This window comes from Dermacentor albipictus, chromosome 4, assembly GCF_038994185.2.
Source record: "Dermacentor albipictus isolate Rhodes 1998 colony chromosome 4, USDA_Dalb.pri_finalv2, whole genome shotgun sequence".
Lineage (NCBI taxonomy): Eukaryota > Metazoa > Arthropoda > Arachnida > Ixodida > Ixodidae > Dermacentor > Dermacentor albipictus.
Window position 1 is genome coordinate 165979957 of NC_091824.1, and position 12707 is coordinate 165992663.

General features: G+C 43.8%; 1 protein-coding gene across 3 annotated transcripts in view; it reads left to right on the forward strand.

The window, feature by feature from the left end:
- The window catches only part of LOC135899943 (kinesin-like protein KIF20A), a 93898-nt gene that overhangs the window by 62781 nt on the left and 18410 nt on the right, over nt 1-12707 (forward strand). For all 3 annotated transcript variants that reach the window (XM_070537773.1, XM_065429318.2, XM_065429319.2), the window contains exon 11: nt 7182-7494. In XM_070537773.1, coding sequence (XP_070393874.1) covers nt 7182-7494 — 313 coding nt within the window. The remainder of the gene's footprint in view (nt 1-7181; nt 7495-12707) is intronic.

A 12707-nucleotide genomic window follows, 5' to 3' on the forward strand; every position in this document is an offset into this window, starting at 1 on the left:
ACACTGAAAACCAAAGAAAACATTTCATTCAAAGAAGCCAGAAGGCGCATCGCACTAACAAACACATTCCTCTTCAATGGAAGAAATAACTTCGCCGATGTGGTGCGACGGGGCGTAGCGCCACACCAAACTTCGGCGGCTGCTGAGGCAACGGTTCCTGGGCCTTCAGCGGAACCACCCACGCCCCAGGCAGAGACAGCGCAAGCTGCCCTGCCACCTACTAATCAGGGCCCGCCGGTCCTCAAGCCGGCCGCCCAAGAGGTTTCTCCCCAACGGGAGAGGCCTAAAACACACACAGCCGCCTTGTCGCGGAGCTCCAGCGCCTCGGGAGAGGCCATGGAGACAACTCCCGATCCGCCCCCGCAACCGCTGAGGCAGAACTCATTCGAAAGAAAGAAAAAAGAAAGAACTCCTATAACGGGTCCTCAAACACGAGGAACCTAATCATTTATAGCCACACCCCTACAAAACAATTAAACATGGCGTTCCTGGTACATTGGAATTGTCGTGGACTTATCAAAAACTATAGCGACATAAAAGATATCCTGAACACTTTTTCTCCTGTGGCTTTATGTTTACAAGAAACGAACTTAGGACCACAACATAAGAACATTTTAAAAAACTACAAAGTATTTCGTTGTGACAGAGAGCAAGCGAGTAGGCTCTCTGGAGGTGTCGCGATTATAGTCCAAAATGGTGCTGCTACTCACGAAATCAGGCTTCAAACGAAACATGAAGCTGCAGCAGTGACCGTCCTTGATTTTAAAACAATTACCATATGTACTGTTTATCTGGAACCACATTTAAAGGTTACACTTCATGATTTAGAATCACTTTTTAAACAACTACCAGAGCCATATTTAGTAGTAGGGGATTTTAATGCTCACTCGTGTTTTTGGGGGAGTGACCAAACAGACACTAGAGGCCGTATCCTAGAAGATTTTATTTTATCAAATAACGTCTGCCTGCTCAATACAGGAAAACACACATATTGCTCTCCGAGCTCAGGAAAAATGAGCTGCTTAGATTTATCCTTTAGTTCTCCATCACTTTTTACCGATTTTAAATGGGATGTTGTTGACAACCCCTACGGAAGTGATCACCTACCTGTAAAAATTAACCTATCATCCCCACCAGAAATCATCCCAAGCAAACCACGTCGTTGGAAGCTGCACCTAGCAAACTGGGCACTGTTCCAAGAACAGGCCAGCTTGGAAAAAGTTTTCTCGGGTAATCTAAATGTCGACGATCAAAACAAATTGTTCACAACATGTATTATTAATGCCGCGCTGCTAGCTATTCCTCAGTCCTCGGGAGTGGTTCGACATAATCATAAAATCTGGTACACGCAGGAATGTAAGGAAGCAAAAAAGAAACAAAACAAAGCGTGGGGCATATTCCGTAAATACCCAACCCATGATAACCTCGTAAACTTTAAAAAGGCAAAAGCCAACGCACGCCGCATCCGTCGAGATGCTGAGAAAACTTCCTGGAAGAACTACATATCTTCTATTAACAGCTCAACCACATCCAAAAAAATGTGGGAACAAGTCCATAAATTAAATGGCAGCTTCTCCCCTTTCACAATCCCGTTTTTAACAGCTCCTGGCACACAAACAATTATAGAGGAGCAGGCAGACGTACTAGGGGAACATTTTCCGAATGTTTCAAGTTCTTCACACTACACTCAATCGTTCCTGAAGCACAAACATACGACCGAAAAACAAAAACTTCCTACAAGTGGCTGTGCAAATGAGCCCTATAATGCATTAATCACATTTCACGAAATCCGAAAAGTACTGTCCGCAGGTAAACAGACGGCACCCGGCCCTGATGAAATACATTATGAAATGCTGGCTCACCTCTCAGACGCTGCTGTGAACGCACTTTTACAATTGTTCAACAAAATATGGGTATCAGGAAAAATACCAGAGGCTTGGAAAAAAGCCGTAATTGTACCATTTCTGAAGCCTGCAAAGCCACCAACCAGCCCTGGCAGTTACAGGCCTATAGCTCTCACAAGTTGTCTCGCAAAATCATTTGAAAGTATCCTGAATATTAGGCTGATGTTCACTCTTGAATCACGTGAACTCCTTGACATCCACCAGTGTGGATTTAAAAAAGCATGTTCAACAACTGATCATCTCGTCCGCCTAGAAAATACAGTCCGAGAAGCATTTGTACACAAGCAACACTGTTTAGCAGTCTTTTTTGATATCGATAAGGCTTACGATACCACCTGGAGGTTTGGTATTCTCCGCGACCTAGCAGAGCTTGGTATTTGTGGCAGGATGCTGAACTGCCTGAAAGATTTCATGTGCGACCGTTCATTTCATGTGCGCCTGGGTGCAACCCTTTCGAAGAAATTCGTCCAGGAGAATGGAGTGCCGCAGGGTTGTATTTTAAGTACAACACTTTTCATAGTAAAAATGAACTCCATAGCAAAAATCATTCCTAGATCCATTATGTATTCTGTATATGTCGATGACCTTCAAATAGCATGCACATCCTCCAGCTTACCAACATGCGAGAGACAGATACAACTTACATTGAATAAACTAGCGATTTGGGCAGACAAAAATGGGTTTAAATTTTCACCCAAAAAAACTGTTGCTGTCCTCTTCTCACTCAAAAGAGGCCTACAGGTTGACCCCACCCTACACCTAAATGAAACCATACTTCCAGTAAAGAATGAACACAAATTTCTAGGTGTAACTTTCGATAAAAAGCTCACATTCCTACCACACATAACCACTCTCAAAAAGAAAGCTTCGCAGTCACTAAATATACTCAAAGTACTGTCATATAAACATTGGGGGTCTGATAGAACATGCCTTCTACACATTTACCGTCACTTAGTACGTTCCTCCTTAGACTATGGCTGCATAGTGTATGGTTCAGCAAGACCGACATACCTAAAAAAACTAGACCCAGTACATAACTCAGGCTTGCGTATTTCATGCGGTGCATACCGAACGTCCCCTATAACTAGCCTTTACGTTGAAACAAACGAACCCCCACTAGAAACTAGAACCGCTCTAACCTGTGCATATATCCTTAAGGTACAATCTCTACCAAAACACATTTGCTATCCCCTTGTAACAAAATGCCCTTCACGAGTAATTTTCAACAACAAACCACAAACTACAAGACCACTGCTCCTGCGATTTGAAGAGATGTGTCGGAATCTTGGCATAGTGGACAGATTACCTGGCATTACCCACAGACAAAATCCACTACCCCCATGGTTCACCTTTCCCACAGTTTGCGATCTCACTTTAACACAGTTCCGTAAAGCACAAACTCCGCCACAACACATAATTCAGGAATTCCTTGCACGAGAAGAAAAATACAGCAGCTTCACAAACTTTTATACTGATGGTTCAAAAACGAACGAACATGTTGGAAGCGCAGTTGTACAAGGGAACTGGGAAAAAACAGTAAGACTTCCGCAGTGCACATCCATTTTCACTGCTGAATGTTACGCCATTTCTGTAGCCATAGACAAAATAATAAAGGAGAACCTCGCAAACAGTATCATATATACAGACTCCCTAAGTGCACTCACAGCTCTTCATGCCAGAAATGCAGTCACACCATTATTAGGAGGCATTATACACAATTTAATAAACGCCACCACACAAGGACTGAACATTAAATTATGCTGGGTTCCGAGCCACGTCGGAATCAGTGGCAATGAGAGAGCAGATGCATGCGCGGCACAAGCCCGGCACAAAGAAATCACAAAAGTAAAGATACCTCCTAACTACTGCATGAAGTTAATACATTATAAACTAAGGCAAAAATGGCAGTCTGCTTGGAACAATGAAGTAAACAACAAATTACACCTTTTAAAACCCGTGTTAGGTGAATGGAAATCTTGCACACACCAGGAACGTTTCAAAGAAGTGATTCTGTGCCGTCTTCGCATAGGACACACACACCTAACACACAACTTCATTCTAACAAAGCAAGACAAACCCCAATGTGAACTATGTGGAGATGAACTAACAGTAAACCATATCCTATTTTCATGCAGAAAACTGGAACCATTGAGGAAGACGTTTTTTACCACATTTTACAAAGAACACATCCCTTTTCACCCAGCTTTGATTTTAGGAGAAGATGCGCTTGTTGATGTACCATGTGTTTTTAGCTTTTTAAAAGAAGCAGGAGTGCTCATAAAACTTTAAAACTTCACAGAGCGTTAAACTACATAATACAGAACACCTCATCCACCTTCTCATCCCTGAGAAGAAGGCCGAGGTCTTTAGCTAATTTGTTGGGACTCTCCGGGCTCTTGCCCAGACAAGGACTCACTGAGGTGTCCCAACTTTTTAAAAAGAATCTATGCCTAGTGTTTGGCGCATGATAGCCTAAGTTGCTTATGTGCCACTAAACTCAACTCAACTCTTTTTTAATTTCTGTGATAATTCTAAGCAGAAATCAATGATGTAATATATTTTCAGAATCAGAATTGCATGAAAAAAATTACGACTACTTTTAAAAAATTGGCAATTTTGGTACTTTTCTTGGAAGTTAAATTGGTGGTTAAAGGGTTAAGACCCGTGTCCCCGTAGTTATGGCACGTAAATTGCCACCTTGAGCAAGATGATCAGCACTGTTGTGCAGGTGCGTCACACGAGTAATCTTCGAAGTCTCACAGTGCATCATTGCACAATCCATGAAAGGCTTTGCCGTGTTCGTTTATGTCACGGGCGTTTCAGAAATGCTGTTTGCCCATAACATTGGTGGGTGTCATGGAGACAACGCCGTTCTCGGTGACAAGACGACATCCATACTTGTCCCTTCACTTCATTTTGTGATGGCAGTTCACAGCAACAATGAATAATGTCCTATGGGCATCCGTTTTTATGCGACATTTTCTATTTCTTTGGAGCATCACCTCGTGTTACGTCATTAAGTTTTTCGAGAGACTGAAAGTTTCCCTTCACATTAGTACAGTTGAACCTTGTTTTAATAGTCGGATCTGACACGAAAATACCTTCATTATATTCTATATTCGTTATAAGCATATACATTTGCGACATGCTGATATTGGCTACAAAATTTGTTTTCGTTGTTATATCCAATAATTCGTTGTATCTGTGTTTGTTATATTGAGGTTTGACCGTATTCGTGGTTACATTATGTGCAAATGCAAGACTGTATACGCAGGAATTAGCAAACAACAAAGTCCCTAGTGGGAAGAGAAAATTGTTTTCGTTAAGCTGTAGTAGCCTGCCCACATGGAAAAACCAATATAAAGCACCCTTCACCAGGTTTGGGCATTGCAAACAAGCAAGCATGGTGTGCAGATCCTGTGGGGATGATTGGGTCTCCAACATAGTGTCACATTGTCATAACAGTGAAGAATGGGACACTGCCAAAGCCATGACTTAAACTCAATCCTTTATTTGGCTCGCCTATGCCTAGGAAAACAGCACTCGAAGCACAACGAAGTGGCAAGCACAATGATCGATTGTTAAATCTGATCTCCGGGCCAAGATTGTCAGTTATTTATACGTGTATCCTTCGTAAAATCTGATGGTTGACTGAAGTAGTGTATATTGTCGGACCCCCTAGGTGGACTCCGAAAGCGTTAAAAAAAAAACGAATCAGGTAGAATAAACTGAGTGCATTTGCAGATGTGCGTGAGCAGTCTCCTTTTGGAAAGAAAAATAATTTTTCAGTGTTACTTTATTCGTTTGTGTGGGTGGCTTTGTTTTTCATATCCAGCCTATTGGTCCTTGCCACTGGCATCATTTGAGCCTCGGCGCTCATTCTTGGATAAGCAGCAGAGCATGGTATCAACCAATGGTTTCATCAAGCACTTGAGAGGTCAGGGACAGTATTGTCCAAGCACAGCATTCTTTGCTATAGCATAGGTGGAGTGGCCTGGAGGTAGAATATTTTACTTGCAATCTGTGGGTGATCCCAGCTGTGCCCTGTGAATTTTTCTTGTTTCTTTAATATTTTACCCATGCCTTCAGAGATTCCAGCAAAAGACACTGGCAGATATCAAAGCAACTAGGGATGTGAACCTTAACAGCTATCTCCTCTGAAAAAGAAAAATCATCGTGGCCCTTCGCTTGGGTATGAAAGGAGGCAAGGGAGGAATGTCGTTTGCAGAATGTTTTAAAAAAATGTTAGTTTGTGTTGCTGCGAGTAACCCACCTTCTGGCACTATCATCTTTCAGCATTTCATTGGCTCCTGTCTCTACTAATTGCTAAATCCTTCTTTTAAAAAAAAAATTTATTGGGGTAGATAGCTTCCTGGACAGCAGTCTAAACTACTTTTAGTGTCTATCTATATTATTGCAACGGAGTTTGGAGAAGGTTCTTTTAACAGCTGCGCTTCATATGTAAAAGTGACAAGCACACACACCTAGGTCATGTCTGCTGTGTATTTGTGAGGTAACTCAAAATAACTTGTTCTATGGCAAGTTGGTTGACATCCTTTGTGAAGCTGGATTTGCAAGCAGGTTGTCTGTTTTCTTTGCACTACAATGGCATCAGACTCCCTGTGTGCTACGCCTGCAACTAATTTGTTGCAGTACACATGCACATTATTTAGTATGTTTTTCTTGTCTCCAGGGGTCTCTAATGCGCAGCACCTGATTTGTCTGACTGTCTGTCTGTTTGCACTACACAAGATTCATGAATAGTGTCCCATGGTGACACACTATGGTCCCACCAGGAGACTCGGTGTTGCATCAGCCGCATTTTAACTGGGAAAGAATGAAAAGCTCTCGTGTACCACACTTTCGGTGCACATTAAAGAAGCCTACGGGGTTGAAGTTGACTCGAAGCCCCTTTTCACAGTACCTTGCATAACGCATGTGTTGCTTGGGCATTAATTGTTCCTGTACCGCAGGAAATGACACAAGTGGTACCGCATTTCCCAGAAATGCAGCATGTAGACATCCGTGTTTTCAGTGCAAGTGTTAGAAAAGCTCATAATGGACTATACACAATGCCATTAATATTGAGAAGCACCACCTTCTAGTGTTAAAGCTGCTTGCTTCTGCAACTACTAGAAGCAAGCTGACCGATACAGTTGTCGGTTCACACTGCTTCGTCATAGCTATATCTGTCAATGGTAGAGAAATACCCCAATTATTTCTCTAAACTGTGACACTCTTTCATGACTCTGCTTGCTCTGCATGATTCCTTGACAGTGAGCAGTCGCACCAAGCTGCCATGGCATCCATGGAAGCAAAGGAGGAAGAGCTCTCTAGCTTGCGCCAGGCTCTCAAGTCGGCCACTGCCACTGAGAAGAATGTAGAGGAAGAGGAGGCCAATGAAAACTGCCCACGTCGCACTCGTCGCACAACGCGAAACACCCGGCGTACAACTCGAGCCACTCGGGCAAAGGCTCGGTCAGTGGCACCATCAGAGCCATCGGACAGTGAAGCGGACTTCAAGACTCCAGTCCGCACCCCACGTGCACGTCGCACAAAGAAGTCTGCGGTGCCTCCGGAGGACCTACTGGTGAGCAGCTGTTCCCTTTCTATTCATTACTGGCTTTCCATCGCTTCAGGGCAAGAGAAACAGGCTTGCATGACTCCTGCACATATGTGCTAGTGAAATCTGTGTTTAATTTCAACATGTGCTGTGTACCTTTAAAGGCTATCTATAATGACATTTTGCTTTGGCCAAATCTGTTCACATATTTATTCAAATACTATCAGGCGAGGTTTCCTTACAGAATGCTTGGTCTTGAAGTCACCTTCTCCGACCTTATATCTGAAACAAAGGGCCCATGCCAGATGTGAGGCTGACAGATTCAGCTACTGTTTTGATATGGTGGCAGCAACGGCACATTTCTGGTGATCCAGATTTTAGGGGTTCAGATTATTTGGCACTAATACTTTCTTGGACTGGTTGATTCGCACTTGAACTATAACTGCGCTGCGCAAGATGCACAAGAAAAGAAAGGACAGGACAACACAGAACAACTTTATTTTTTGAAACAACAGAAAGCCTTTATATAGGCAACCTGTTCATTTGCACCACCTGGATAAGTAACAAACTCTGTATAGAGGCTATAGCATGGACACTGCCCATCAGGAAACAACCTTAGTTATAGTATATACCGTATTTACTCGAATCGAACATGCAATTTTTTTCGATAAACAGGTCCAAAAATTCAATGCGCATTAGAATCGAGTACGACTCTAAATCCGCGTTACCATATCGCCATCGGCATTCGAAAAATGGTAACCTCATACGCTCTTCTAGCCTAGCTGCCGTAACTTCTTCCATGTGCATACCTCCATGTTGCACGTGTAACGAGGCGCTGGTGTAATCTCGTGTACCACCTGTCTTCCTGTTTTCTGCGTTTATTCAATCAGCATGGAAGCGCCGACTGGGAAGACAGAGTCCATCGTGATGCCACATTTAACCCTTTGAGGGTTGATCTTGTTCGCCATATGCGATCGCCCAGGGTTGATTTTTTTCATTGGATTCCAATTCTTCTTAGGGACTTATTTTGAGAAAATTTACCTTCATTTTTCTAGGGTGACCGTAAAGTGCGACAAAAATATTTTGCGTTGGTATATATGTACTCTTCATTCATGAATAACAATAAAAAAGGAAATAAATTCATAAGAATTAAAAATTTGATGCATTGTTATAGTTTAAGGCTTTGAAAATGCACACACTAGGATCTTTCGCAAGGCTCAAATGTTCCTGCTCTTACACTAATAGCGTAATCTTAATCCATAGCGTAATAGAACTGCGTAGGTGCACGCACTCAAGAAAACTGTGTGGTTGTGTGTCCGTCAAAAAAGCAAAACGTGTGACAAACTTCCGCTAATCTTCATCTTATCGCCAACCAGAGGCAATTAGTTTTCATGAGTCTCAAAAAAAAAAGAAAAGCACAGGAAACGCATGCTTGATGGCATCCTTCCTACGTGCGCCCCAGTGAGCACTAAACAAGCAAGAAACAAGCGGTCACCCTTTGAGCGATTAGTAACCAGATAGCCATCAGTTTTGCAAGCGCAAGAAGCCAAAACAACGCAGCCGCCCACACGCCAATGCACAAGTGGTAGCATTGGGGGCGAGCTCCACCACTGGAAAAGCTGCACCACTGTCGACGTGACTTGGCTAGAGGGATCACATGGACACAGTGGTCGCGTTGGCTGCTTCGGCTGCTTCAGAAGCGCCGAAGCAAGCTGAAAATGAAACTTTAAAGTCCCATTTGCACTGCGGTTCTGATTAAGTAGTGAGGCTTTACCGCCGTCAGTATCTCCTTGACAACATTTGAAAGTACTATAATAGGTAGTGGCTGCCTTTGGAGGCATGCAGCATGGTAGGCTACTGCTCAGTGCTGCAGTGCCAGACGTACGCAACGGAGCCCGCTGTCAGCCTTATTCACACATAGCCGCAGGGCAAGGAGCTGCATGAAGCTTGGCGCGCGAAACTTAGAACCCGCAGACAGCTATCGGCTACAACTTGGGTGTGCAGCAAGCACAAACGCGAAATTTCTGCCACGGTGCCAGGACTACGATGTTCGGTGAATAGCAGAAAATGTGCACAGAGACGCCCGCCCGCACCCGCTGCCTGGCTGTCATGACGGTTTGGTCTATGAACTTGTTAATAGACACTGGCAAGTTCACTGGAACGGAACGGGAATGGTAAGACGCACATTAAAGAAAAGGCATGGCATATGGTCATGTTTGTGTTATGAATTAATGCACTGGAATATGAAAAAGAAGCAGAGGGAAATCGCACACTGAGAAGACCAATAAACATGCAGTTCGACGTAACTTCAGAAATATTGAAATGTCCAAGAATTTAGAAAAAAAAAAGATTGAATCGTCACGACGGCACATCAGTCGCCGTAGATATTGAAGTCTCTATAATTAAATTGTTTTTGAACAGTTCTGATAGCGTCCACACAACAATGGTTCGCTAGTGTACTGTCAAATGCTCATATGCTGTGGCCTAAAGCTCACGGCACAGTACGGAAACGCACTCACAGCGAAAGCAAAACATTGTGTGCAGACATGCGTGCAGACGCGCATTCGGTCACTGCGAACCCGTGCGATCGCTGCATTGAGGCTTCATTCTGTTGTGCTCCATTTGGTTATACAGACAGCCCACTATAAGAACATATTTCACTTAGTTTACTCTTAGCATTTGCCTACCTTTCATGCAAGAAGCAGATTCGGGAGACTCCATTGTGGCGACCGCGCGCAGTGGCGTTCACTGTACGTGTTCGGCAAAGCGATAGTGTCTGTAAATGACTCTGCTTTCAGTTTGCCCAAGATTATTATATCGACAGTCAACAACTTCCGTCGTTTTGAGAGTACTTACATAAATGTCCAGGAGGGCTGCCGCGTTATGTTTTTATTGAGCGCCGTAAGCGAAATCTACAAGGAGTGCGCCGCGTGATCCCTCATCCTATGCAAGGGAGGCACTTCTGACAAATGGCGACTCCGTTGGTCCTCGCCCTCAATCAAGATGTGCGGGAGCAAACTAGTGCTAAAATAAACCATGCAATGAAAACTGAGAGAGGGAGGCGGGCGAAAAAAATTCCTTGTATTCCCTCATAGTGGCAGCACATGACAGAAAAGAATAAGTCAGGAAATTTGAGTACTTTTTATACGTACAGACAGTGCTGTAAATATATGGCATCGACCACTTTGGACTTGTTCGCGGTGCCGTACATTTACGTCATAGACCCTCAAAGGGTTCAAAGGAAAGTTATCATGTGCGCGGAGAGGGACGGAAATCGGGCCGCATCATGGGCTTTCGGAGTTCCCGAAACTTGCGTGTGGGACTGGCGCAAAGAGAAGTAGAATATATTGCCAGCAAAGCAACAAGGAAGAGTTTCAGTAGACCAAAGCAGGGCCACTTCGCTGAAATAAAAGAGCTGCTCACAGAATACGTGCAAGAGCAGCAAGCGGCACAGCGGCCTGTGACGACCGATCTGCTCAAAGTACGAACGATGTTTAGCCCTATGGAAAGGGCTGATGCGGAGTGACTTCAGAGAGAGCAGGTGCTGGCTATCAAATTTTATGAAAAGAAAAGGCTTTTCTCTTCGAAGGCAGACAGGGGTATGCCAAAAATTGCCCGAAGAATATGAAGAGAAATTGCAGTTTTCAGCGGTACGTTTTGAAGTTGCGCCATAGAAACAGCTACCACTTCGGACAGATTGGAAATGCCGATCAGATGTCGCTCTACTTTGACATGCCTGCCATCACAACCGTTGAAATGAAGGGGGTGTAGCAAGTGCACGTTTTGTCTTCCAGCCACGAAAAAACTAGTCACCGCAATGCTTTGTTGCACTGAGGATGGGCACAAGCTGCCCCGTATCTTATGTTCAAACGGAAGACCCTCCCAAAAGGAATCGTGTTTCTGAGTGGCATGATTGTGCGCAAATGAAAAAGGTTGGATGACTGAAGACTTGGTCGCTGACTGGATTGATAACGTTTGGTGGAAGAGACCCGGCGGCAGTTTGGGTCTGTGTGGGATGCTTGTGCTCGAGTGTTCAGGTGCCACCTTGACCAGCGCATCAAGGAAAAGCTGGCTGCATGCAACACCGACCTTGTCATGATCCACGGCAGCATGACATTGCAGCTCCAGCCGCTCAATGTTTGTTTGAACAAGCCAGTGAATGATAGAATTCGGGCGCTCTACACCGAATGGCTTGTCAGTGGCTGCCATAAATTCATGCTCGCCAATAAAATGAAGCGTGCCTCACTGCAGGACTTTGCTGGATGGGTGAAAGATGCATGGTGCATGATCCCGTCTCCCATGGTCAACAAGGCCTTTAAATAGTGCGGGATTTCAAATGCCATGGATGGCACCGAGAATAAAATGTTTTGGTCTGTTGATAGCAATAAGGAGTTGCCTGATAGCGACGTCTGATCTTGGCGGCAAGGTACGCTGCTTCCATTTGCGGCTTTATTCATCGCAACTTTAGTGTATTGGGACTAAATCTGTTTTTTCCAAATGAGAGAAAATAGTATTTCTGTGTAAAAACACGAGGTGCGCACTATTGTACTCTTTTTTTTTTCTTTTTTTGGTCATGGAAAATGGGTGTGCATTACAATCGAGGTTCTCATTTTTAAAATTTTTTGTCATGGAAAATCGGTGCTCGTTAGAATCAAGTAGATAGTTTATATTTTTATAGAGTGTGGCTAAATGAATGCCATGTGATGTGTCCGCAGTCACCAATGATGGGCTTGTTTAAATCACTGTTGCCATTGTGGAGCTAAACAAAGACACCTAAAGTGACCAAGCTGTGCCACCATTTTGTTGTTTAGCTAGTTTGATCACACCGCAGACATCATGGCTCTATTTTAGAGCCATGGGCTCTATAAATGCCTGGCAGAAAGTAAGGTAGTAAGCCTGCCATTTGGCATAAGGAAGTAAGGAAAGTAAGCCTGCCATTTGGCACAGTATCTTTGGCTGGAGTCGGACACTACTAAAATCATGCCAGAAGGCAATTGCAATCATTACAGTAGGAAAGTCTACTTGGAAAAGTGGCCTGTAGAGCTTGAAGTGCGTGTCCAACTTAGCAGCTGCAAGAAATTGCAGCCAAGACGATTTCACTACTTTTCAGTGTATGTGTACAAATAAGGTTTGTTTGCCCTGCTTGAATTCTGACCTTTGGCATCCTTGAATTGTCCTTGAATACTGAGTCAAATGTTCTGTATAAACCATGCACCAATGCCCATACCACAAGATGGGAC